The sequence below is a fragment of the Thamnophis elegans genome, chromosome 13 (genome assembly GCF_009769535.1).
Source record: "Thamnophis elegans isolate rThaEle1 chromosome 13, rThaEle1.pri, whole genome shotgun sequence".
Classification (NCBI taxonomy): Eukaryota; Metazoa; Chordata; class Lepidosauria; order Squamata; family Colubridae; genus Thamnophis; species Thamnophis elegans.
Genome location: NC_045553.1, coordinates 6,309,434 through 6,336,648, shown reverse-complemented (window position 1 = coordinate 6,336,648; position 27,215 = coordinate 6,309,434). Strand labels below are relative to the sequence as shown.

At 44.2% G+C, this 27,215-nt stretch overlaps 1 protein-coding gene across 1 annotated transcript in view; it reads right to left on the bottom strand.

The window, feature by feature from the left end:
* FBXW8 (F-box and WD repeat domain containing 8) overlaps positions 1–27,215 on the bottom strand; it is a 65,341-nt gene that overhangs the window by 22,161 nt on the left and 15,965 nt on the right. The window contains 4 exon segments of the mRNA XM_032230058.1: positions 8,487–8,548; positions 8,550–8,591; positions 8,593–8,640; positions 24,254–24,342. Of these exon segments, the coding sequence (XP_032085949.1) occupies positions 8,487–8,548; positions 8,550–8,591; positions 8,593–8,640; positions 24,254–24,342 (241 nt within the window).

Below are 27,215 nucleotides of genomic sequence, written 5' to 3'. Positions count from 1 at the left end.
AATCGGGGGTGTCAAACTCAAGGCCCAGGGACCAGTTGCGGCTGCAGGGTGCTTAAATATGGCCCACGGGGCCACCCTAGAAACAGGAAAAGACTCTGCTAGACGGAAAATGGAGTTTGGGAGGGCTGCAGACGGCCAAAGTTTTGCTGGCAGATCACTTGTCAGGGTTTCCAAATAGCTCCAAAAGTAAATCAGAGTCCAAAGCAAAGTATTGCTCAAAGTTCCAATTTATTCAGAGAGCCATGTTGGCAAATCTGGGAAAACCCAAATCTGAAAGCTTCCCGGTTTTCCCCACCCAGTTGAAAGTTCCAAGATCTTTCCCCCACACCCACAACTCCATCCCATGGGTCCCAATCTCCCACTGCCACGCTGGCAGTTCCACCCATCCAGTTCCGGTCAGGTGCAGAAGGGCAAGGCAAAGGATGACCTTGGCTTTCTAGAAAGAATGTTGTTATGGCTACATAGTATCTAACTCCGTCCAATCCCATTTTCCCACCATAGAAAAATGCACAGTAGAATAATGCGTGACCTGACAAAAGAGCGAAACATCAAAACCGTGCCCGACTAAACCGCATCGCTGACATCATCAACGCGGCGACAACGCCAGCGCGGAGAAAGAAGGGCGCTTTACAATAGTGCGTCGAAAGAAAGCCGATTTAACTTAAGGTAAGGGTAGTTTAGGCTTAGGTTTAGGGTTAGGTTAAGGGTTAGGTTTAGGTTAAGGGTTAGGTTTAGGGTTAGGGTTAGGTTAAGGATTAGGTTTAGATTAGGTTTAGTTTAGGGTTAGGGGTTAAGTTTAGGTTTAGGGTTACTTTTACAGCGCGCTTCTGTCTCCGCGCTGTTGTCACCCTGTTGATGACATCAGTGACGTGGTTTAGTCAGGCGCGGTTTGTCGTTCGCCCTTTTGTCGGTGAACCGCTGCATGGAAAGGGGTGGCAGGCCTGAGAGCCACAAGAAAAGATGGCTGCAGGCTTGACACCACACCGGCACACCACAGGCGCTCCCGACATGAATGATGTCGAGCTGGCCACACACACCCTGCCCCCCCCCAAGGTCAAACAAACCCTGACGCGGGCTCTCAATGAAATCGAGTTTGACACACCCTGACCTAAATGGAGCAATGAAGAGGGAAGGCTCTTTTGTCCAGCCTTCTCTCTCCCGTGGCACAAAACTTTCCGTAGTGCAAAGCAGAATACGGGTGAGGGTGGGAGGGCTATAAAGCAAACAGTCTCCCTCCCCCCCCCAAACACACACACACACACACACATCACCAAGGCCGTGGCTGCGTGCCAGAGCCAGGCAAGCATGGAGCAGATGGAGCCCTGGCACGGCCCCACCGAAGGCTCCTGCATTAGCAGCATCTGCTCATTAACTAGAAACTCTTCCCTGGCTTTCTCTAATGCTCCAGGAAAAGCATTTTGATTTGATTCATTCGGGTAAAGGCGAACGTGGAAGGCAATTAGCGGTAGGGGGAAAAAAACAGAAGAAGAAGAAGGAGACTCATCAAACTGGATGCCTGGCCAGTGCTGACAATGGGAAACAAGGCAGAAGATTGCAGAAAGCTGGTCAGCTGGAATTCAAAACATCACAACTGTGGATTCGGCCGCCAAGGCTTCCCGGGTGTGTAAGGTAGACGGCAGGACGGGAGAGAGAAGAGGCCCGCCGGCCGCAAGAGTTTTCCACCCATCCTTTGATTTCTTTGCAGCTGATCCCACATGAGTGTTGTGGCCCGCCAGTGGCTAGCGGAACTGGCAGCAGATTCGGACAGGGAGGAGGTTGGGGAGGAACAGGGCCAGTCCTGGATGCTGGAGAAGGCTCGGACGAGGGCTCTGCGTCAGAGGCAGGGGGGCAGGGCCGTCTGGCAGTTATTAGCTGCCTTGGGAGCTAGACAGCAGTGAGGCAGAGGAACAGCTGGAGCCTGTTCCCAGCGGCGCATGTGCAGAGCTGCCAGAAGTATGAACAGCTAGAAATCAGGGTCGACTTGGGAGTTAAAGCCACAGGTAGACAGTGAATGGCCCTTCCCATAGGAAATAAAAGGAGGGTGAAAGGGGAGGGGGCTTTGCAGGAAGCAATTCGGTCATTAGTTCATTTCAGGAGTGTGAAGATCTGTCCATGAATCTCAGAGACTCTGTGCCAAGTCTTTCTTTGCACAGCAGCTCACTTGGAAAATATTGACAGGGCAGCTTTCCAAGCTAGATAAGGTCTGTGGGCATAAATATTCCTTTGAAAGACTGTTTGCAGGTGAATGAGAGGAATTCACATCCGTTTAATAAAAGGGGTTTTGGCGGACCAGGAATCTTCCTCGTGCTTTTGGGGGAAGCCGAGGTCAGAACAATGGTGAGGCCATAAAATTATGAATGGGCCGTCGGTTTCAAACAGCCCGGCTCCTTTCCAAGAAAAAGGGAATTTAGGTCACGTAAGAGTGGAGGGGCCCGTCTTATGTATTTTTTTCAGCACCCACAAAAATGCACTGGGTCTTATTTTGGGGTGAGATGTCGTCCACCTCACTTGCATGTGTCGCCCCCGGCCTCTTTTCCGCTATCAGAGACCTTCAGGGACTTCTTCCTCTGGCAAGGCCAAGGAGGCTTTCCTGAAGGCTTCTGCAGCCGATAACAGAGCTCCGGATCGATCCGGAACTCTATTATCAACTACAGAGGCCTTCAGCAATGCCTTGCCAGCTGCAGAAGAAATGGGCTGAGGTGGGCAAGGCCTGGCTGCAACTGTCTGAAGGGAAATACCGTATTTTTGGAGTATAAGACGCACATCCCCCTCCCAAAAAAGAGGTGAAAATCTGGGTGCGTCTTTACTGAATGCAGCATTTTTGGCCTCCCGAAATCCCACCCTCTTCGCAAAAATGGACATGCGGAGGGTTTGGGAGAGCTGCAAAGTGCTCCTGGGGGCTGGGGAGGGCAAAAACAAGCAAAAAAAGCCTGTTGTTTTGCTCGTTGTTGCCCCCCCAGCCACCAGGAGCACTTACAAGCTCCAAAGCCTATACATGCCCTGTTTTTGCACAAAAGAATGGGCCCGTTTTGCGAAAAATGAACCATTTTTTGCTCATTTTTGCCCTTCCCCAGCCCCCAGAAGCACTCTGCCGGCCCATCAAAGTCTCTGCATGCTCCGTTTTTCACAAACAAAAACAAGGCGTTGCAGAGGATTTGGGAGGCTTGCAGAGTGTAAAAACTTTTTTAAAAAATTTACACCTTCAAAATCTTGGCGCGTCTTATACTCTGGTGCGTCTTATAGTCCGAAAAATATGGTAGTAGAGCAGCTCCACCCCTTCCCTTATTCTCACCGTAGCTTAATTTTTACCCATGCATCCTGGAGCGGGCAGGGTCTTAATTAGGGCTTATATTGGGTGCATGTGTAAAAATGAAGCTAGGACTTACTTTCTGAGTAGGTCGTATTTTGGGGAAAACATCTGACTACGTAACTATCCGACTCAAGGTTTGGCAGGCCCTGAAGCTCGATTTCAGACTACATTGTGGAAATTATTCAGAGAGTTGACGATTTGCAGTGGGGATTTTAAAAATAGGAATCAAATTAGACATGAAACTAAGTGTGTAAAACTCCTCCTGCAACCTTCAGGGACTCCTCCTTTACCTCCTCCTCCTCCTCATCATTATCATCTGCAAAAAGATACTCTCTTATGGATTTTTTTTTTCAATCCCCTTTTTCCACTGAAGACAAACCTTTCGCAAATTGGTGCGTTCCAAATGGACTGGGCTTCAAAACTGCCATCTACAGCAGGGGTCCCCAACCTTTCGGACCTCGGGGACCACTAAATTCATAATTTTAAATCCCACGGACCACTAATAGATCTGCCTAATGACTGGCTGGGTGGGCGTGGCTAGTGGTCATGTGACTGGGTGGGTGTGGCCAACTTAATGTCATTCACATCAAGGGGTGCCTCGCCAGCCTCTACTCGCCCCTCCCCTCCCAGACACTCCTCGCCTGCCCGCCCAGGCTCCTTAGGGCCCCAACAGGAAGCAGTTGCTGGAGCTAAGCAGCCCCCAGGAGAAAGAGTTGGCAAAACAACACAGTTCAAACTGGATCTGACCGAGAAGGAGGCTCAGCAGAAGCACCTCACTGAGGACTAGGAGCATAGGCTTTCCAAGCAGAGGGAAGGCCTGCGGGAGTGCAAGACCAGGTACCGGCACATGGAGCTTAGTGGCCTGAGATGGTCAGCCAGTTCCAGGCCATGATGCGGTCCCACTGGAACGAGGCCCTCCGGCTCTTCCCCACCAGCGGCTCTTCCCTCCAGCCTTCGCCGAAAGCCCCCCACCAGGAGGCCGAAGTAGCCCCCAAGTCAGAATTTCTGCCCCACACAAAAAGACCCTGAAGGGGGAGACTCTCTGCAGCAACACATCTTCATTGCACATATCCAGCTCAGGGGTCGTAGTTTGTGGACCCCGGATTTAGTGCAATGTCAAAAATGCAAATAATTTTATCTGCGGACCACCAAGATTTTCCCATGGACCACCAGTGGGTGACTGCTGATCTACAGGACCCTCAGGAAAATGACTTTTGCAGGAAAATCATTTTCACCCATCTGAGGTGACGGGGATGATAGTGGTCTTGAGAATATTACCAGATTGAGATTGCTAATGGGAGGGATGGAAATAAACATGGATTTGTTGAATGGATGGCTAGTTAGAAAAGACAGGGCATTACCCTGTTAGATGAGGGTTTTTTCTTCCTGCTTGTTTTGTCCGCTTTTATCTGGTTTTATGGTTTTTAATTGCATGCTGATAAGAGTCGGTTTCAAGTTGAAGCAGCCCTATAAATTGAAGTCATAAATAAATAAAATGACTTAATTTAACTTTTATTGGTCTGGGACTGGAAATCAAGAAGGAAATTACATTGCGTTAAATTAAATAAACGAGGCTCGATGTGTCCCAGTGATGAGATGTGCCCTGTCCACCTTATCTGCTAGAGGTGCCGCATTACAACATCTGGAATACCTTTCTTCCATTCAAGGGAAGCAAAAGAGGCCAAGCAGAGGCATTGGAGGGGGAAAAAACACAGTAAAGTTCTTACTGTCGGTTTGTTATTGTTTTTTGTCCTTACTGCAAGGATTCGGATCCTTAACAGATCTGTTTCAAAGTGAGATCAACTGATTCAGGATAGTCCGTTTAAGACTCTGAATGGGGTATTTGAGGGTTAGAATGGCTCAGTTAGAACACGGTGCATCTCCCATCTGATACGTTTCTTCTAGAACCATGTTTCTCAACCTTGACAACTTTAAGATGTGTGGACTTCAACTCCCAGAATTCTCCAGCCATGGAAGGGGAAGGGGAAAGGAGGGAAGGAGGGAAGAGGGAAGAGAAGGAAAGGAAAGAAAAGGAGGAAGGGAAGGATAGGGATAGGGATAGGGAAAGGGGAAAAGAAAATGGATAAGAAAGGAAAAAAGGAGAGGAAAGGAAAGGAAAGGAAAAAAGGAGAAAGGAAGGAAAGGAAGGAAAGGAAACAAAAAAGGAAAGGAAAAGGAAGGAAAGAAAAGAAAGGAAAAAGGAAAAGAAAGGAAGGAAAGGAAAGGAAAAAGGAAAGGAAAGAAAAAAGAGAGGAAAGGGAAAGGAAAGGAAAGGAAATGTAAGGAAGGAAAGGAAAAGGAAAGAAAGAAAGAAGGGAAAGGAAAGAAGAAAGGAAAGGAAAGGAAAGGAAAGAGAAAGGGAAGGAAGGAAAAAGGAAAGAAAGAGAAGGAAAGAAAGGAAAATGGAAAGGAAAAGAAAAGAAGGAGAAAGGAAAGGAAAGGAAAGGAAAGGAAAATGGAAAGGAAAGAAGAAAAGAAAGGAGAAGGAAAGGAAAATGGAAAGGAAAAGAAAGGGAAAGAGAAAAGAGAAGAAAAGGAAAGAAATGGAAAGGAAAGGAAAGGAAAGGAAGGAGAAAGGGAAGGAAGAAGAAAAGAAAAGAAAGAGAAAGGAAAAAGGGAAAGGAAAGGAAGGGAAAGGAAAAAGAGAAAGAAGAAAGGAAAGGAAAAAGGAAAGGAAAAGGAGAGGATAGGAAAGGGAAGGGAAGAAAGGAAAGGAAAAAGGAAAGGAAAGGAAAAAGGAAAGGAAAGGAAAAAGGAAAGGAGAAAGGAAAAGGGAAAGGAAAGGAAAGGAAAATGGAAAGAAAAGAAAGAAAGAAAGGAGAAAGGAAAGGAAAAGGAAAGGAAAAGAAAAGGAAAGGAGAAAAGAGAAAGAAGAAAGGAATGAAAATGGAAAGGAAAGGAAAATGGAAGGAAAGGAGAAAGGGAAGGGAAGGAAGAAAAGGAAAGAAAGGAAAGGAAGGAAAATGGAAAGGAAAGAAGGAAAGGAGAAAGAGAAAGAAGAAAGGAAAGAAAATGGAAAGAAAGGAAAATGGAAAGGAAGGAGAAAGGGAAGGAAGGAAGAAAGGAAAGAAAGAGAAGGGAAAAGGAATGGAAAGGAAAGAAAGGAAGGAGAAAGGAAAATGAAAGGAAGAAGGAGAAAGGAAGAAAAGGAAAAGGAAAGAAAAGGAAAGAAAAGGAAGGAAAGGAAAGGAAAGGAGAAAGGAAAAGTAAAGGAAATGAAAGGAAAGGAAAATGGAAAGGAAAAAAAAGAAAGGAAAAGAGAAAGAGAAAGAAGAAAGGAAAGGAAATGGAAAGAAAGGAGAAAGGGAAGGGAAGGGAAGAAAAGGAAAGAAAGAAGGGAAAGGAAAGGAAAAGGAAAGGGAAAAGGAAAGGAAGGGAAGGGAAAAAAGGAAAGAAAGAGAAGGGAAAGGAAAGGAGAAAGGAAAGGAAAATGGAAAGGAAAGGAAAGGGAAGGGAAGGAAGAAAGGAAAGAAGAGAAGGGAAGGAAAGGAAAATGGAAAGGAAAGGAAAGGGAAGGGAAGGGAAGAAAAGGAAGAAAGAGAAGGGAAAGGAAAGGAAAATGGAAAGGAGGAAGGGAAGGAAGAAAAGGAAAGAAGAGAAGGAAAGGAAAGGAGAAAGGAAAGGAAAATGGAAGGAAAGGAGGAAGGAAGGGAAGGAAAAAGGAAAGAGAAGGGAAAGGAAGGAGAAAGAAAGGAAGGAAAGGAAAGGAGAAAAGGGAAGGGAAGGAGAAAAGGAAAGAAAGAGAAGGAAAGGAAAGGAAAATGGAAAGAAAGAAAGAAAAGGAGAAAGGAAAATGCGAAAGGAAAGGAAAGGAAAATGGAAGGAAAGAAAAGAAAAGAGGAGAAAGGAAAGGAAATGGAAAGGAAAAGAAAGGAAAGGAGAAAGAGAAAGAAGAGAAAGGAAAATGAAAATGGAAAGGAAGGAAAATGGAAAGGAAAGGAGAAAGGGAAGGAAGAGAAAAGAAAGAAAGGAAGAAAGGAAAGAATGAAAGGAAAAGAAATGGAAAGAAAAAGAGAAAGAAGAAAGGAAATGAAATGGAAAGGAAGGAAATGGAAAGGAAGGGAAGGAAGGGAAGGAAGAAAAGGAAAGAAAGGGAAAGGAAAGGAAAATGGAAAGGAAAAGAAAAGAAAGGAAAGGAAAATGGGAAAGGAAAGGAAAGAGAAAAAAGGAAAAGAAAGGAAAGAAAAAAGGAAAGGAGAAAGGAAAGGAAGGAGAAAGGAAGGAGAAAGGAAAATGTAAAGGAAAGGAAAGGAAAGAAAATGGAAAGGAAAAAAAAAGAAAAGAAAAAAGAAAGAGAAAGAAGAAAGGAAGGAAAGGAAAGAGAAAAGGGAAGGGAAGGGAAGAAAGGAAAGAAAGAGAAGGGAAAGGAAAGGAAAATGGAAGGCGGAGGGAAGGGAAAAAGAAGAAAGAAGGGAAAGGAAGGAAAGGAAAGGAAAATGAAGGAAAGAGAAGTGAGGAACGGGAAGAAGAGACATTTGGTTTACTATGCGATCATTGATATTTGGGGTAGTATTTTACAGAATGTTGTCATTTTAACAACTGAGAATCAGCATCATGTCTTCTTTCAGCTGTCGTATTTATTACTTTTTATGTTTTTGGTAGCATTTATATAGCCTTTTAAATATTTTTTATACTGAAGCTGCCCAGTTATCCCCAGATAAGATGGGGCCCCCCACCTTAACAGTAATCGTTACAAAACTAAAGCAAATGGTGGATTTTCTAGCGCAGTAGTTTTCGTTTTCTAGCGCAGGGTCTGGTTTGCTCTTTGTCTTACCTACATCTCGAGGAAAATAAAGACACACACACACACACACACCACACCCGACAGGCCAAAAGAAGCTGTTTGCTCATGACAAGCTTGGCCCGGGCTGCAGCCTGGCACTCATGCCTCCAAGCTGCAGCTCCGCGAGGAATTGAAGCCATCGTTTTAATGGGCACCGCAATCCAAGGCCTCCTAATGCAGTGAAGGTTATCGGCCAACTTTCCCACATAAAGGCAAGTGTGAGCGTGCGTGCGTGTGTGTGTGGTAGAGAGGATTAGAATTTATCTCAAAAAGAAAGAGAGAGAGCGAGAAAAGAAAGGAGAGGGGGTAAAATAAAAGAGCTGGCACAGCTGCTTAATTTCCAGGAAGCTTTTAAAAGACAATATTAGGATGGGGGGCTCGCGGTTAACTTACCGTCCTCGTACGCCGACGCAGCCAGGGAGCTGTTTATTCTCACAAAGGAGGCATGTGCCGGGGCCAGGCTCCACCGAGCCGTGCTCCGCTTCCAGGACGGGGGCCGAAGTCCCAGGTGCGTGTGTCCCACAGCTTCACATCGCCTGACGTGTACCTGGAACAGGAAGGCAAGCATGGGGTCCAAAATCTGCGGGAGTCGCCAGGCCTCTTGGGTGGCAAGTGTGGGGTTTGGTTCGGGTCCAAGGTCCCTTCCTGGGGGAGGAGGGGAGAGGCCCCCTCTGCAAAAAGAGTAGGGGTCTCCTTCCTTGACTCCTGTCTGCTCTCTCTCTCTATGTGTGTGTGTGTATCTCTATGTATGTATGTGGATTTGAACTTGGGCTGTTTTTACATATTAGGCAGTTACATTAACCTCTAAGCCACAAGCTCTCCTCCCTTATCAGCTAGCCAAGGAATGATTTAAGTGGGGGTTTTTTTTGTCTGCCTGGAAGGCTCCTGGAGGGGAGCTGAAAGGCAAAAGGGAAGCAGTATGTTCCCTCCCATATTTGTGTATACCAGGTGCTTTGACAAAAGAAAAACTTAATACACACCACACACACACACCACCTCTGAATCAAGAATTAATGCTGCATGACCTTAGGAGTGCAGGATACGGCCACCTAGGTGCATGCAACTTTCTCCACTGAGAACTAACTGCTCTGTCCTGCTTTCAAAACTGTCAGGAAGAACTGTGAGGGGGAGGAAATCAAATCAAAACAAAATTGGCAGCCGAATCCCGGGATTTTTTTTAAAAGCTGAAACCCCTGCAGATGGTGCCCCGATGCTCATTTCTCTTCGCAGTCCCGTAAGACGTGAAGCGACGATGCAGTTTCTTGGGAAACTCGAGCCAACCTGGCTCGACAGCGTAAAAGGATGGGCTCGAAAGTGAAGGAAGGTGGGTTGTTAAAGCCCCCCCACCCCCCACCCCCGCCTTTAATGAAATCCATTTGATCAACCTGTCACTGAAGGATGGGGTCGACCTCCGGCCCAGCCCTATCCTGGTTCACCTGTGAGATTCCTTCAGCAGAGGTGTTTGTCAAGGCAGCTGATTTCCATCTCCCCCCCACACGCCCCACTTTGAAATCTGACCTCTTCCTCCGTTAGTGGTGATGATGATGTCATCTATATTTGTTGCTAATGAAGAGGGGTCTGTAAATGAGAAGGGGCAAGGAGGGAGGGGGATAAATGGGAGAAGTCGCCTGAAAATAATCCATTTTTCTTCTCTCTCTCTCTCCTTCTCTCTCTCTCCTCCCTCCTTCCTCTCATCTCCCTCTCTCTCTCTCCCTCTCTCATTCTCCCTCTCTTTCTCTCTCCCTTCCTCTTTCTCCCTCTCTCTTTCTCCCACCCTCACTCCTTCCCTCTCTCTCCCTCTTCCTCTCTCTCTTTCTCTCTCCCTCTTCCTCTCTCTCTCTCCCTCTCTTCCTCTCTCTCTTTCTCCCTCCCTCACTCCTTCCCTCTCTCTCTCCCTCTTCCTCTCTCTCTCTCCCTCTCTCTCTCTCTCTCCTTTCTCTCATTTTCCTCTCTCTCTCTTTCCCTCTCTTTCATTCTCCTCCTTCTCCCTCCCTCACTCCTTCCCTCTCTCTCCCATTCCAGGAAAAAAAGGCATGAAGAGCAACGATCAGAAACAAAGACAAGGGAAAACGAAACTATGCACACCTATGGAAGCCAAAGATGGGGCAAAATCTTAGAATTGTAGGGCTGGAAGGGACCTTGGAGGTCTTCTAGTCCAACCCCTTTGCCAAGGCAGGAGACCTTTTTTTCATGCCGGACAACGAATGCCCAATCTTCCCTCCAGCTTTCTCAGTTTCACTCAATTTCTGCAGGTTCACACAGAAAAGAGGGCGCCCTTGGAAAGGATGTGAGCCTTGGGCCAGTCACTCTCTCTTAGCCCAACCAGGGGTGGGATTCAGCTGGTTCGGGCAAAATGGATGCTAATTTTACATCTGGTTTGCCGAACCGGTAGTTGGAAGGACTGGCTGGCCCCGTCCAACCCTCCCCTCCCCTCCCGGAGTCTCAACGTGGCCTGTTCATCATGCCAGGCAAGTCCAGGGCCTGCATGGAGGCTCCGGGAGGGAGTAAAATGGGCCTCCCGGAAGTTTGGAAGCTGGAAGGGCGAAAACACCACAGCCCCACCGTGGTGCAGGAGGCCGAGTACCACCACCCCTGCGTGCAAGCAACTGGCTGAGAACCCGTTGCTGAAATTTTTCAATCCCATCCCTGAGCCCAACACACCTCACAAAGTTGGGGTTGTGGGGCGAATAGAAGGAGTAAGATAGATTTGCTGCTTTCAGCAGTTTAAAGGGTGTTTAAGTCATCCTTATTTCTTTCAAAGAACACTAAAAATACTTATCAGGGATCAGAAATTGGCTTCATTTTATTTCTGTTGCAAGAATTGTATACACTGGAGAGGGGTAAAAACTATCACCTAATAGAGAGCATTATCCATTTATCTATCTATCTACCTACTTATCTATCTGTCATCTATCTATCTATCTATCTATCTATCTATCATCTATCTATCTATATCTATCTATCTATCTATCTATCTATCTATCATCTATCTATCTATTTACCTACCTACCTACCTATTTATCTGTCATCTATCTATCTATCTATCTATCTATCTATCTATCTATCTATCTATCTATCTACCTACCTACCACTACCTACCTACCTACCTGTCATCTGTGTGTGTGTGTGTGGTGTGTGTGTGTCAGCATAATTCTGGAACACCTCGAGCAATTGCAACCAAACTTGGTACACAGATGACTTATCCACTGGAAACAAATACTGTGGGGGGTAAGACAATCCTAACCCCCCCCCCAGGGTGTGTGTTCTGTTAAGATACAGCCTGTTGTGCCTTAAAGTGGCTTCTACTGTACAGCGCAGTGGAGTTGCCATGGTAACGGTTTCACAGTACTCCATAAGGGGGCTCCCTCTGGTAAGGTGGAAAATCCAACATGAATAAATACCCGGGCAATGCCGGGCTATCGGCTGGTATTTTTAAAAAAAAGAGGAGGAGGGCATGCTATAATACCATCTGGAGCGCCTGAACAAAGCATAGGACACAACCCTAAAAATACTTACACAGGTACATGACCTGATGCCCAGAGTCATCGGGAGGGGAGGGAGGGGGTTAGACTAGATGACCTACAAGGTCCTTTCGAACTCTGCTAAGAGTCGCCAGTACCCGAAAAAGCTTTGATAAGGCTACGGGAAGCTGCTGCTAAATTTCAATGTTTAACGCGAGAAGAAAATAAAATTCATGGGGAAGGATCATGGCAGCCGTATTTAATGGGTTTCACTCAATTTCACCTGTCTTGTTTTCGCCCCAACTTTTGAACAAGTGGCCCCCAGCAAGGCTTTAGCTGAACTGAGACTAAATGCAGAAGTCCGCCTCAATAGCAATTATTTAAAATGAACTGTGTCTGAAGAGGAAGGGAGAGAATGTATTTTACCAGATGCCTCTCTTGCAGCCATGAAAGACCATGCTCTAAAGCTGGGGAGCATTTAAACAAGGACAGCTGAGCCTCAACCCCACTCGATGGGCTGTTTTAGATTTGCATGTCCTTCTCCCCTAATTAAATATACAAATAAAAATGGGCAACGGGGTTTCGAGAATAGCTGGGCCCAAGGTGGAAATTACCATCCAGCAAAAAAAAAACAGCTGGAGAACTTCCTTTCATCTCGCTGATAGGAGCAACTGTCCCTCTCCAACCTCTGTCTCTCTCCACCGAGGCATGGAGGCATCGATTAAAAAAAAAACCCCATGTTGAGACTCTGGAAAGAGTGCAGAGAAGAGCAACAAAGAGGATTAGAGATTAGGAGGTTAAAACATATGAAGAATGGTTGCAGGAACTGGGTATTTCTAAGTCTAGTGAAAAGGAGGACTAGGGGAGACATGATAGGAGTCTTCCAATATCAGGGGTTGTCACAAAGAAGAGGGAGTCAAGCTATTCTCCAAGGCACCTGAGGGTAGAACAAGAAGCAATGGGTAGAAACTAATCAAGGAGAGAAGCAACTAAGAACTAAGGAGAAATTTCCTGACAGTGAGAACAATTAACCAGTGGAACAGCTTGCCTCCAGAAGTTGTGAATGCTCCAACACTGGAAGTCTTTAAGAAGAGGTTGGACAGCCACTTGTCTGGAATGGCATAAGTTCTCCTGCTTGAGCCGGGGGTTGGACTAGAAGACCTCCAAGGTCTCTTCCAACTGTGTTACTCTGTAAAAAGATAAAGGTTCCCCTCACACATATGTGCTAATCTTTCCTGATTCTAGGGGGCGGTGCTCATCTCTGTTTCAAAGCCGGAGAACCAGCGCTGACCACGTCTCCGTGGTCATGGGGCCGGCATGACTCAATACCAAAGGCGCACAGAACGTTGTTACCTTCCCACCAAAGGTGGTCCCTATTTTTCTACTTGCATTTTTTAGATACTTTCGAACTGCTAGGTTGCCAGAAGCTGGGACAAGTCACGGGGGCTCACCCTGTTAAGCGGAACTATGGATTCGAACTGCTGACCTTTCTGATCGACAAGCTCAGCGTCTTAGCTGCTGAGCCGCCGCACCCCTCTTGTTAATTCTGCTTTATTTATTTATCCTTTTTTTTTAATGCCGTTACTTAGCAGCAAATCGTGGGGTTCTTTGATAGTACCTATCTTACAACCAAGTAAAACCTCGTTCGCGATTTGAGGGGCAGAGGAGAATGGCGTGGGACGGGATGAAGGATGGAAGAGGACATCGGTGGCCTGAACCGGGACGGAGGGAGAACGACGGCGTGGAGTCTGAACGAGGGATGGAGGAAGAACAATGTGGATCTGAAGGGCTCCCTCCTTCCTTCGTTCTGCTCCAACATTGCACACACCTCCATCTGGGGAGGTGTGTTTGTGTTTTTTTTTCCACACTCTGCCCGGCAGTTGTTGTTTGGAGTGTCAGACCTTGGATTCTTTTCATTGGAGACGGGGATGTTTTGCGGTTACCTCACTCCCCAATCAATGCGGCGTGCGCACAAACCCCCCGGCAGCCTTCCGCGCGGAGGGCACCTCGGAGGGGCTTAAAGCAACAGGGTCCCTGGTCACGTGGGCCTCTGTTTCAAAACAATACAATGCCACCTTCTGCCTCCCCGCTCTGCTCCCCCCTCCCTCCCCAAACTATAGAAAATGCTGTAAAACGCAAAGCTTTTCAAGGACACTTCCCAGTCGCAAGCAATTAGCGTGCACCGGCAGGCTTGAAAGTGGGGGTGGCGGAGGGGGGGGGGAGAGGGAAAAAAATTGTATCTGCAGATTGAAATTTGAGTTGTTCCTTTCATCCTTCCACTTTGAGCTTAAATTCTCCCTCCTGCCTTAAGCAAAAACTGAGTGGTAGATTACTGAAAAAAGAAGCGACTTTGATCTGTTTCGCTCGAGTTTTTCTAGCCTCCCCCCCCCCTCCCCAGCCATGTCTAGTCACTTGATGAAAATATGTCATCCTTATTCTTCTTTCTTCCCTCCCTCTCTCCTCTCCCTCTCCTCTCTCTCTCTCTCTCCTCTCCTTCTCTCCTCTGTCTCCAGTATGCACGAGGCAGCCCGGGGAAGAATGAGCAGGTAAGCGTTCAGCAATCTTATTTTTTTGCAACGCAACACCGAGAAACAAAATAAAGAGCACAATTCAGTAGCAAGGGACGTACGGGAAGTGAATTCCTGCCTGCCACTTATTTAAAGTTGTGGTTTGCTTATACATTAAACCATAGATGGTTGCTATGCAAAAAAGAAGGCAAGGCATAAGCCATGTTGGAGGACATAACCACAATAGACCACTGTGGTTTATTGAATAATTAAACCACAGTGCTCTATATAGCACCAACTGTGGTTTAATTATTCATTAAAGCACAGTTGGTGCTATACAAAAAGAAGGCGAGACATAAGCCATGATGGAGGACATAAACCACGATAGACCACTGTGGTTTATTGAATAATTAAACCACAGTGTTCTATATAGCACCAACTGTGGTTTAATTATTCATTAAAGCACAGTTGGTGCTATACAAAAAAGAAGGCGAGACATAAGCCATGATGGAGGACATAAACCACGATAGACCACTGTGGTTTATTGAATAATTAAACCACAGTGCTCTATATAGCACCAATTGTGGTTTAATTATTCATTAAAGCACAGTTGGTGCTATACAAAAAGAAGGCGAGACATAAGCCATGATGGAGGACATAAACCACGATAGACCACTGTGGTTTATTGAATAATTAAACCACAGTGTTCTATATAGCACCAACTGTGGTTTAATTATTCATTAAAGCACAGTTGGTGCTATACAAAAAAGAAGGCGAGACATAAGCCATGATGGAGGACATAAACCACGATAGACCACTGTGGTTTATTGAATAATTAAACCACAGTGCTCTATATAGCACCAACTGTGGTTTAATTATTCATTAAAGCACAGTTGGTGCTATACAAAAAAGGCGAGACATAAGCCATGATGGAGGACATAAACCACGATAGACCACTGTGGTTTATTGAATAATTAAACCACAGTGCTCTATATAGCACCAATTGTGGTTTAATTATTCATTAAAGCACAGTTGGTGCTATATAAAAGAAGGTAAGGCATAAGCCATGATAGAGAACATAAGCCATGATAGACCACTGTGGCTTAATGAATAATTAAACCACAGTTGGTTGCTATACAAAAGAAGGCAAGGCACAAGCCATGATAGAGCACATAAGCCATGATAGACCACTATGGTTTAATTATTCATTAAACTACTCATTAATTATCATTAAATTATTCAATGAGCATTATTCATTAAACAATTGATTGCTATACAAAAAGAAAAAGGGCATAAGCCATGATTGACTGGCTACAATATACGGGTTCGGCCATCACACTAAACCACTGAAAACTGGATCAAGGCTTAAGAGCAGAGCAGGTCTGCATTACTCTAAGCACTGATTAGCAATTGAATGTGGTTGTGCAGAAAATTAAGACCCATGACTTAACAACTTAATGTGATGTGCGGGTCCAGTTTAAGACTGGCTTAAATTATTTTCAACCTGAGATTTTGGACAGCCGTTGCCTAAGAGGGCTGTGAAAATATTTACAGACCCCTCGTATTCTGGACATGAATTGTTTCAACTCCTACCCTCGAAACGATGCTTTTGAGAACTGCACCCCCAAGACAACTAGACACAAGGACAGTTTTTTCCCCGAACGCCATCACTCTGCTAAACAAATAATTCCCTCCCCACTGTCAAACTATTGACTAAGTCTGCATTATTATTACTATTAGTCTTCTCATCGTTCCTATCCCCCATCTCCTCCCACTTATGACTGCAGGACTGTCACTTTGCTGCTTGTATCCTTACGATTTATATTGATATTGTTACCTGATTGCTTATTTGTACCTTATGATTATCATTAAGTGTTGTACCTTAGGATTCTTGACGAATGTATATGCCCCAAAGACAAATTCCTTGTGTGTCCAATCACATTTGGCCAATAAAGAATTCTATTCTATTCTAGTCCTTATTTTGCTCTATTCTATTTATATTGATATTGTTTCCTGTTGCTTATTTGCAGTCTATGGCTATCATTAAGTGTTGTACCTTATGATTCTTGATGAATGTATTTTGTCTTTCTATGAACACTGAGAGCATCTGCACCAAAGACAAATTCCTTCTGTGTCCAATCACACTTGGCCAATAAAGAATTCTATTCTATTCTATTCTTTTATTCTTGATTAATATATTTTATTCTCCTTATGTACACTGAGAGCTCATGCACCAAAGACAAATTCCTTGTGTGTCCAATCACACTTGGCCAATAAAGAATTTTATTCTATTCTATTCTATTCCTTATTTTGCTCTATTCTATTTATATTGATATTGTTTCCTGTTGCTTATTTGCAATCTATGACCATTATTAAGTTTTGTATCTTATGATTCTTGACGAATGTATCTTGTCTTTCTATGAACACTGAGAGCATATGCACCAAAGACAAATTCCTTGTGTGTCCAATCACACTTGGTCAATAAAGAATTCTATTCTATTCTATTCCTTATTTTGCTCTATTCTATTTATATTGATATTGTTTCCTGTTGCTTATCTGCAATCTATGACTATCATTAAGTTTTGTACCTTATGATTCTTGACGAATGTATCTTGTCTTTCTATGTACACTGAGAGCATCTGCACCAAAGACAAATTCCTTGTGTGTCCAATCACACTTGGCCAATAAAGAATTCTATTCTATTCTATTCCTTATTTTGCTCTATTCTATTTATATTGATGTTGTTTCCTGATTGCTTATTTGCAATCTATGACTATCATTAAGTTTTGTACCTTATGATTCTTGACGAATGGATCTTGTTTTTCTATGTACAGTGAGAGCATATGCACCAAAGACAAATTCCTTGTGGTCTAATCACACTTGGCCAAAAAACGCTATCCATCCATCCATCCATCCATCCATCCATCCATCCATAATGGATAGGGTTAGTTAAACCACTAACCTACATGGCAGCTTCATCTGATCCAAGGCAACCAAAACATCGTTTTAATTGATTAATGGCGTTATCTGTGCTATTCCCCAAGGACCACTGACTCAATCTTCATAATGGCAGCTTCAAAATACACAAATGATATCATTTGCGTTATGACATCTGCGTAATGACATCATTACCTAAGAAGACATTAAGGAGGCCTTCTGCATAATAGCAACATTACCCAGAGAACCACGCTATGGAATTTCCTCCGTGGCGGGCAAATGTGTGTTCAGCCGAGATCCAGAAAGCGAGATTGCGCTGTATTTCCTTTAGTTAAAAAAACAGAACAAAAAACCGAACAGTTCCTGAGATGGACTGTATTTTTTTATTTTTCCCAGCGAAGAAAAGAATTGTACGATAGGCTCGCACCTCTAGATGGCTTTGGTGTGTGTGTGTCAAGAAAGCAAGGCAGTTAACAACTGTTAATGCCCATGAGAACCCACACTCTCGTTACGGGATTCTAAAATTAGCCCTGTTGATTCGCAGTGATCAACCACAACAGAGGAGTCATGCCATCTCTTGCTGCTAAAATAATCTCGTTAGGTCATAGATACGATACCTGCTTGATCCTGTATCCAGCCCGCAGAAGGACCACGGGGAGGGAGAAGACCACAACCGAGAATCGTCCACAAAGAACCATATCTGTCAGAAATGGTGTAGGGTCTCCTGCTTGGCAGGGGTTGGACTAGATGACTCACAAGGCCCCTTCCAACTCTGTTAAATCTACCACTGGAAACTTGCCATGGAAGCCCTTAACAATTCCTACAAAATTCTCGATTTTAAGCCGCTGTGTTGTGGCCTGCCAGCGCCTAGCAGAGCTGGCAGTAGAGTCGGACAGTGAGGGGTTGAGGAGGAACAACGGCCAGGCTTGGAGGCTGGGGAAGGCTCTGATGAGGGCTCCGCATCGGAGGCAGAGAGGGGGCCAGGGCCGTCTGACAATTCTCGGCTGCCTTGGGAGTCAGACATCATTGAGGCAGAAGAACAGCTGGAGCCTGTTCTCAGTGTGCACAGAAGAAAAGAACAGCTCTGAAATCAGTAAATTTTATAAATAAATAAATAAATAAGTATCAACTTGGGAGTAAAGCCACAGGTGGACGGTGAATGGCCCCTCCCATAGGAAATAAAAGAGGAGCGAAAGGGGAGGGAGCTTTTGCAGGAAACAATTCGTTCGTTCCTTTGTTTCAGGAGTGTGAAGATCTGTCTGTGAATCTCAGAGACTCTGTGCCAAGTCTTTCCTTGCACAGCACCTCATTTGGAAAATATTTACATGACAGCTTTCCAAGCTAGATAAGGTCTGTAGCCCTAAATTCACCTTTGAAAGACGGTTTGCCAGGTCTTGGCTGAATGTGAATGAGAGGAATTCACATCCGTTTAATAAAAGGAGTTTTGTCGGGACCAGGAATCTGCTTCGTGGTTTTTGGGGAAGCCTAGGTCAGAACACGCTGCAGGTTTTTTATACCTTCGGGCAGGTGTTCTAATCCCCTTCATGCCATGAAATATTCCCTTGACCATATCATCCTGATGTCAACCTTGAAGCTGACCTGACCGAAGCCATTTCGACAGCTTCAGTGTTGCCACACTGGAGCTGATGGACAGGGAAGGGGGAAGAATGGAGATCGCTTTGTAGCCAAAACAAAAATACTTTCTCTTGGGAACCAAGGACATTCTCACACCTGGTCAGTGGGAGGTGGAGTGATGTCGCCAGGCAACGGGACACAGCACAGTGACTGGACCCTACGACTGATTGCTTTGAGAAAGTGTCAACCTTTTACTTTTAATTAAGTGAAAACTGTGGGATCTTCCAGAGCTGGCTTTCACCAGATCTGTGCCAATATGTATCAAATAAAGCTATTGGTTGTGGAATTTACCTGCCTCAGAGTTTTTGCTTTCTATGGGTCTATTACTTGATCCCTGACATCTGGCTTAGCAAAATGCCTGGGATAAAATATGTGCCACCTTGTCATGGGTAATATTTCAGCTGTATTTTCTCCTAATGCTCCAGAATGTTATTTATGCCTTCTGTACATACAGGTAGTCCTCAGCTTACAACAGTTCATTCTGTGACCGTTCAACGTTACAACAGCACTCCCAAAAGTGACTTATGATTGGTTTTCACACGTCCCACCATTGCAGCTTCCCCAGTCAGCTGCCAAGCGGCTGAATTTGACCCCTTGACCCCCAGGGGTGCCACGACGGTCGTAAATATGAAAACGATCATGGGTCGCTTTACTCAGGGCGGTTAAAACTTTTGAACGGTTGCTAAACGAACTGTCGTAAATCAAGCACTGCTAACTTTAACAATATCCTGGGTCTAACGAGAAAATAAATTAATAAAATGGGGAAATACCATAATCCCAATAAGTGCAGATTAGTCGATAGGTAATCTAAGATGAGATAAAACAATTGTATCATTAACGTTAATTGTGTGTTAAAATATATTGTGGTCCCATGATGGATTAAATATTGTTAATAATTGGTGTTATTAGTAATCCCACACATTTGGAGCATTGAAGCTATAGTGGAATAATGAGTGATTTTCATAATAGTGAAGGACAATACCTAGGAAGAGATAACAAATAATGGGCACAAATAAGTGTTATTTATGTTTAAATGAATAAAGGGGGAAATGTAAAAGAAATATGAAATGAGATAAATATTGTCGAAGTTGGAAGATTAGAATTTCGCATACTATTTGTATTATTATTGTTAATGTTGTCCAAAAAGATTTTGTACTTAATAATGGCAGCTAGACTGTTGGTGGCGCAATACTGGAAGAAGGAAGATTTGCCTAATATTCAAGAATGGACATTAAAAGTAACAAACTTAGCAGAGATGGCTAAAATATCAGCATATCTCAAGGACCACTCAAATGAGAGATATATAGACCACTCAAATGAGAGTGGAGAAGATGGATTGACTATATTCAAAATAAATATGGGACTAAGAAATTCCAGATAATTTATGACTGAAAAAGCGAGGAATGATATAATCTGTTTAGAGTTAGCCTAACAAAAGAGGAGTTGAAGTTCAAATGAAAGATGATACTAACTTTCTTTAAGTTTATTTAGAACCTCTTTGTTAAAGACTTATACCCTGTATTTGTTCTGGGAAGTTGGGGGGGGAGGGGGAAGGTTGGGGGGTGGGGTTCGGATGGGGGAGGTGAGGTAAAAAATTGGAAAACCCTTTTTTTTTTAAATTTCAACAAAAAAAGATTTGACCCAGTCAATGCAGCGTCAACAAATTATGTGGTTTATTACTGGAAAACAAAATTAAAAAAACTATATGCAAAAACCCCCGCAATATCCCAGTCAACATCACATTTAGAGTTTCACAAAGCCTAAATCGATTTCCAAATTTTTTTTTATCCTGAAATAAGCAAACAAGCTACTTTGGGGATTTATTTCAAGGCGCCATCACTCAAAGAGGCTTGGCCTTGACAGGGGATTGGGAGCAGGGGAAAAAATAAAAAATACACAAGACAATTGACTCTAATTTCAACTCCACAAAAACGCATCCTTAAAATGAAGTGTGGCTCTTAAACGGCCATACATTGATTTATTCGGCGGCCCGAGCCAATTTCACAGCTCCGATGACATCACCCCTTCTCTCGCGGCTGGCTGGTGTTGTGACTTAGGGACCGTGAAGCCGCGGAAGAGGAGGGGGAGGCCTTCTCCCCCCCTCCCCTCCGTGTTTAAACACACCGCCGTACAGGGTTAAGAGTAAGGAGATTAGCGATTATCCTGGGGGGAATCCATTTTTTGAAATTCCCCACTGTTTTCAGCGCAGAAACAAGGCTAATGAGGTTCATGACATCCAGAGGCTGAGAACGAATCACCCTTTTAAACCCTGCATTGCAGAAAAAAGTCTGGGTGGTGATAAATAGAAATGATGGGCCATTACAGGAGTGCTGAAATCTTTCAATGACTCAGAAAACGCAGCACAGGGGAGATATTTAGAAACTACAATGCCAGGCCTGTTTCGGGCATTAAAAATCGTTTTGCCGTTAACGACCTTCATAGCCGAACCGTTTCTCTACTTAAAAGCCACAGCGATAAGTTTGTCTCTGCTTAATAATTTTTTATTTTTATTTAAAACGGTACTCAAATCCAAACTTTTGGCACAATTTCCAGTGAATGATCTTAGCAACGCGTCATGGCGTTGTAGGTAGTCAGTTTGTGAAATATTGCTGCACCCACTGATCAAGTGATCGACTGTCTCATCTTTCTCATTACAGAGGCGACATTTGTTGTTGTTGGTAACATGTTGAATTTTTGCCTTTATGTAGTTTGTGGCTAAGGCTTGTTCTTGAGCTGCCAAAATAAAACCTTCTGTTTCTTTTTTCAGTGCTCCTGATCTTAAGCATTTCCAAGTTAGCTTTTGGTCAGCTTTGCCTTCAATACTTTTCAAGTATTGGCTATGCATAAGTTTGTTTTTCCAATTTTCAGCTCATTTCTCAATTACTTCTTTCTTATATTCAGCTTTTGACTTAGTTGTCTTTAAAAGGTCTCCTTTATTTACTTCCTTAATCATTGGTTCTTCACTTTTCTGGATATAGTCATTCAAGCTGTGTTTTTCTTCTTCCACAGTCTGTTTTGCTTGTAGCAGTCCTCGACCACCCTCTGCTCTTGGTAGATATAATCAGTCAACATCACTTTTAGGGTGCAAAGCATGATTCATTGTCAAAAGCTTATTATTATTGTTGTTGTTGTTGTTGTTATGTTAATCTTTGGTGAGATTCACAGTCTTTGGGCCTTACAATCAGGTCTTTGGTGGGAAGGGAACAGCGTTCCGTGTGCCTTCGGCATTGATTCAGAATTATTGTTGTTGTTGTTATTGTTATTATTATTTGGCAGGCTTCTTCAAATTTCCAAATAGGTGCCAAAGGGGGAAATATAATGTTGAATTTCTAAAATGTAAGCATGAACAGTATACAACCTCCATAGGAGATATTGTTCTGACGTAGGCTTCCTTAAAAAGCAAGAAGCAGAATCTGGGTCCCTCCAAAACCCCTTTTATTTACACAACTGTGAATTCCTTTCATTCACAGTCAGCAAGGCTTGGCAAACAGTCTTTCAAAGGAATTTTTATCAACACGAACCTTATCTCGCCTGGAGAGCTGCCAGATAACTAGTTTCCAAATGCAGGGCAAGGCAATACTTGGCACTTAACTCTTATAATCACAAACAGAACTTTCCACTCTTGAAACGGCCGAAGGAATGATTTGCTTACTGCAAAATCCCCCTCCCCATTCGCTCCACTTTTGTGTCCTATGGGAGGGGCCAATCACCTCCAAGGTGTGGCTTTACTCCCAAGTCGACCCTGCTTTCTTAGTTGTTCTTGTCTTCTTTCAAAGGTGAATTTAGGACTACAGACCTTATTTAGCTTGGAAAGCTGCCATGTCAATATTTTCCAAATGAGGTGCTGTGCAAGGAAAGATTGGGCCCAGTCTCTCTGAGATTCACGGACAGATCTCCACACTCCTGAAACAAAGGAACGAACGAACGAATTGTTTCCTGCAAAAGCCCCCTCCCCTTTCGTTCCTCTTTTAGTTCCTATGGGAGGGGCCATTCACCGTCCACCTGTGGCTTTACTCCCAAGTCTACCCTGATTTCAGAGCTGTTCTTTTCTTCTGTGCACACTGAGAACAGGCTCCAGATGTTCCTCTGCCTCACTGCTCTCTAGCTCCAAAGGCAGCTGAGAACTGTCGGACGGCTCTGGCCCCCTCTCTGCCTGCGACGCAGAGCCCTCACCAGAGCCTTCCCCAGCCTCCAGGACTGGCTGTTGTTCCTCCTCAACCTCCTCACTCTCTGACTCTGCTGCCAGCTCTTCTGGCCGCTGGCAGGCCACAACAGATATATTCCTGATAAAACACACATTTCGGAATTCTTGCTTTTCTCCAAATAAATCAGGCCCCCAAATCAGGAACAAATCACAGCTCTGGATTGCAGGCCACCACAACAGATAAACGAACCCTACAATCTAACTCCGTGTTTCTCACCTTTGGCAACTCGAAAATGTATGGGCTTCAATCCAGACATCCTCAAGTTGCCAAGGTTGAGAAACATTAAGCTAGTGATCTACCCAGAGCTAAAGCAAAGTAAGATTCCCCATGTTTACTCTTGAGTTTTTTTGTTTTTAAAAAAACAGGGATTATAAGATTATAAGATTCCCCACTGTTAACTCTTGGTTTAAATGTTAAGTAATTCCTTACAAAAAGATGGCTCAGGGGCTAAGAAGCTGAGCTTGTCGATCAGAAAGGTCGGCAGTTCGGCGGTTCAAGTCCCTAGCACCGTGTAACAGAGTGAGTTCCCAGGACTTGTCCCAGCTTCTGCCAACCTAGCAGTTGGAAAGCACGTAAAAATTGCAAGTAGAAAAATAGGAGCCACCTTTGGTGGGAAGGGAACAGCGTTCGTGCGCCTTCGGCATTGAGTCATGCCGGCCACATGACCACAGAGACGTCTTCAGCCAGCCCTGGCTCTCCTAGAGTTGGGAACGACTAGCACATATGTGCGAGCAGAGGTGGGTTCCTGCCAGTTCTAACCTCTTCTACAGAAGAGGTTCCACAAATCTTCAGTGCCATTTAGAACTGGTTCCAGTTCCCGCCCCCCGCCCGTCCGCACATCATCAAGACGAAGAGCGAGAGGAGGAATTCTGGGAGTTGAAGTCCACAAGTCTTAAAGCTGTCAACTTTGAACACCCCTGGTTTTTTTTTCTAAAGGGTTAGGGGTGCAAGGGTCTTGTAACTTGACAGCTTTAAGACTTGCGTGCTTCAAATGCCAGAGTTTCTGAGTCAACATTTTCGTTGTTAAGCAAGAGCGTTGTTGAGTTTCACCACATTTTACAAGTTGGCCACTCCCACCCAGTCACATGGCCGGCAAGCCACTCCCACCCGGTCACATGGCTGGTAAGCCACTCCCACAAAGCAGGCCACACCTACAGAAGAGGTTCTACAAAATTTTGAAACCCCCACTGTGTGCGAGGGAACCTTTACCTTTTACCTAATTCCTTACGTGCCTTTATAGATCTAGATATCCTGTCCACAGTCTGCAGTCTCTCCCATATGCCCTTCACTCTGTTAGGGACCGTAGCTGGAAAATCCACCTAATGCAACAGCTTTCTCGATTCCCATTCTACTCTCTGGACCCAAAACGGTCACAAGAGGAGAGGAAGAATTCTAGCTCTGGGCCCCACACTCACCCAGCAATGACCACTCCGTTGCAGGAATGCACATCGCACAGAATTTTCCCGACTTCGTGCTGCAACTGCCTTATAACCCCGACGCGGTTCTGCGGAGCAAGAGAAGGAAAAGCTGTGGGTTTGGTCTTAGCCCCTCAGGTCCCCCACAATAGCCGTCCCCCGACTTTTGGGCAGCAGGGACTGGTTCCATGGTGAGAGGGTTTTTCTGTGGACCGGAGGGTTGTGGTTGCGCATGCTGCCTGCATCCCACAGGTGGGGCTTCGCCTCTATGCGCGGCCTGGTTTTTGGTATGCTGCGGACTGGGAACCTTTCCCCTGCAAATCTGCCTCCCCAGGACTGTGGCTTTGGACATCCAAGTGGTATCCCAGCACCTCAAGATCGACTCAGCCTGTGGTCCTTCTGAGGTGAGTAAAATGAGGACCCAGATTGTTTGGGGTCAAGAGGCTGACTCTGTAAGCCGCTTAGAGGGGGCTGGAGAGCACTGTGAAGTGGTACATAAGACTAAGGGATATTGCTCTGTCTGTCTGTCTGTCTGTATATACTACAGTATCTATCATCTATCTATCTATCTATCTATCTATCTATCTATCTATCTATCTACTATCTATCACATCTATTATCTATATCTATCCATCTGTCTGTCTGTGTCTCTATCTATCTACAGTATCTATCATCTCTCTCTCTATCTGTCAGTCTATTATATCTATTATCTATATCTATCCATCTGTCTGTCTCTGTATCTTTCTCTCTATCTATAGTATCTATTTATCTATCATCTATCTATCATATATCATATCTATTATCTATATCTACCCGTATGTCTGTCTGTCTCTGTCTCTCCCTCTAGCTATCAATATATCATATCTATTATCTATATCTATCCATCTGTCTGTCTCTAACTCTCTCTATATATATATCTATAGTATTTATCTATCTATCATCTATCTATCTATCATATATCAATCAATCTATCTATCTATCTATCATCTATCTCACATCTATCTATCTATCTATCTACTATCTATCTATCTATCTATCTATCTCTCTATCTATCATCTATCATATCTATTATCTATCCATCTGTCTATCTTTGTCTCTCTCTCTTTCTATCTATAGTATCTATCTATGTATCTATGTATCTATGTATCTATCTATGTATCTATCTATGTCTATCTATCTATCTATCTATCTATCTACTATCACATCTATCATAATATTATCTATATCTATCCCATTTATCTGTCTCTCTCCCTCTTTCTCTATCTATAGTATCTATCTATCTATCTACTATCTATCTATCTACTATCTTCTATCTATCTATCTATCTCTCTACCTACCTACCTACCTACCTACCTATCACGTCTATCTATCATATCTATTATCTATATCTATCCATCTGTGTCTCTGTCTCTCTTCTCTCTATAGTACTATCTATCTATCTATCTATCTATCTATCTATCTATCTATCTATCATCTATCACACTATCTATCTATCTTTCTATCTCTCTCTCTCTATGTCTGTCTGTCTGTCTATCTATCATATCTATTATCTATATCTATCCATCTGTGTCTCTGTCTCTCTCTATAGTATCTATCTACCTACCTACCTACCTACCTACCTACCTACCTACCTACCTACCTACCTACCTATCTATCCTCTATCTATCTATCTATCTATCTATCTATCTATCTATCACATCTATCTATCTATCTATCTCTCTCTCTATGTCTGTCTGTCTGTCTGTCTATCTATCATATCTATTATCTATATCTATCCATTTGTTTGTCTGTCTGTCTGTCTCTCAACTGTGATGGGCAGTGGTCAGAATGCAGTAGTGCAGGGTAACTCTGCCAATTTCCAGCAGTTTGATTCTCACCAGCTCAAGATTGACTCAGCCTTCCACCCTTCCGAGGTCAGTAAAATGAGGACCCCGATTGTTTGGGGCAAGAGGCTGACTCTATAAACCACTCAGAGGGTTGTAAAGCACAGTGAAGCAGTATATAAGCCTAAGTGCTATTGCTATAGGACTGGAAGGGACCCTGGAGGTCTCTAATCCAATTCCCTGCTCAAGGCAGGAGAATTTAAACCATCCTGGTCAAATGGTTGTCCAATCTGTTTTCAGAAACTTCCAGTGTTGGAGCATTCACAACTTCTGGAGGCAAGCTGTTCCACTGATGAATTGTTCTCACTGTTGGGAAATCTCTCCTTATTTCTAGATTGGATCTCTCTTGGATAACTTATAGGGCAGGGGCCCTCAAACTTTTTAAATGGGGGCCAACTCACGATCCCTCAGATTGCTGGGGGGGGGCAGACTGGCTGGGTGGGCACGGCTCGATGGTCATGCGACTGGGTGGACATGGCCAATTTAGCAGTCCATTAAACAATACACACAAATTAAACATTGTTATTCTCCTGGGGGTAGAAAGTAAGTTAGTGAAGGGAAGTGGCTACCTTGGGTTGTGTGTGAAGGACGTGTGTGTGTGTGTGTGTCTCCCTCTCTCTCTCTCTCTCTCTCTCTGGAGGCCAAAAATGGGGCCATTTCTTGGCCTCCTGAGATCTCCTTGAGTCCCGTTTTTGGTCTCTTTGCCCTCCAGAAGGTCGGTGGGGCCGACAGGTAGGTGGGGAAATGGGGCAGGCAGTCTCGTAGTCCTGCAGGGGCTGGATTGATAGCTTCGGCGGGTTGTATCCGGCCCATGGGAGTTATAGGGTGTATCAAATGAAAAGTTATAGGGTGTATCAAATGCGGAGACTCTAGAAAGTGTGTAGAGAAGAGCAACAAAGAGGATGAGGGACTGGAGGCTAAAACATATGAAGAACGGTTGCAGGAACTGGGTATGTCTAGTTTAATGAAAAGAAGGACTAGGGGAGAGGATAGCAGCCTTCCAATATCTCAGGGGTTGCCACAAGAAGAGGGAGTTAAGCTATTCTCCAAAGCACCTGAGGGTAGAACAAGAAGCAATG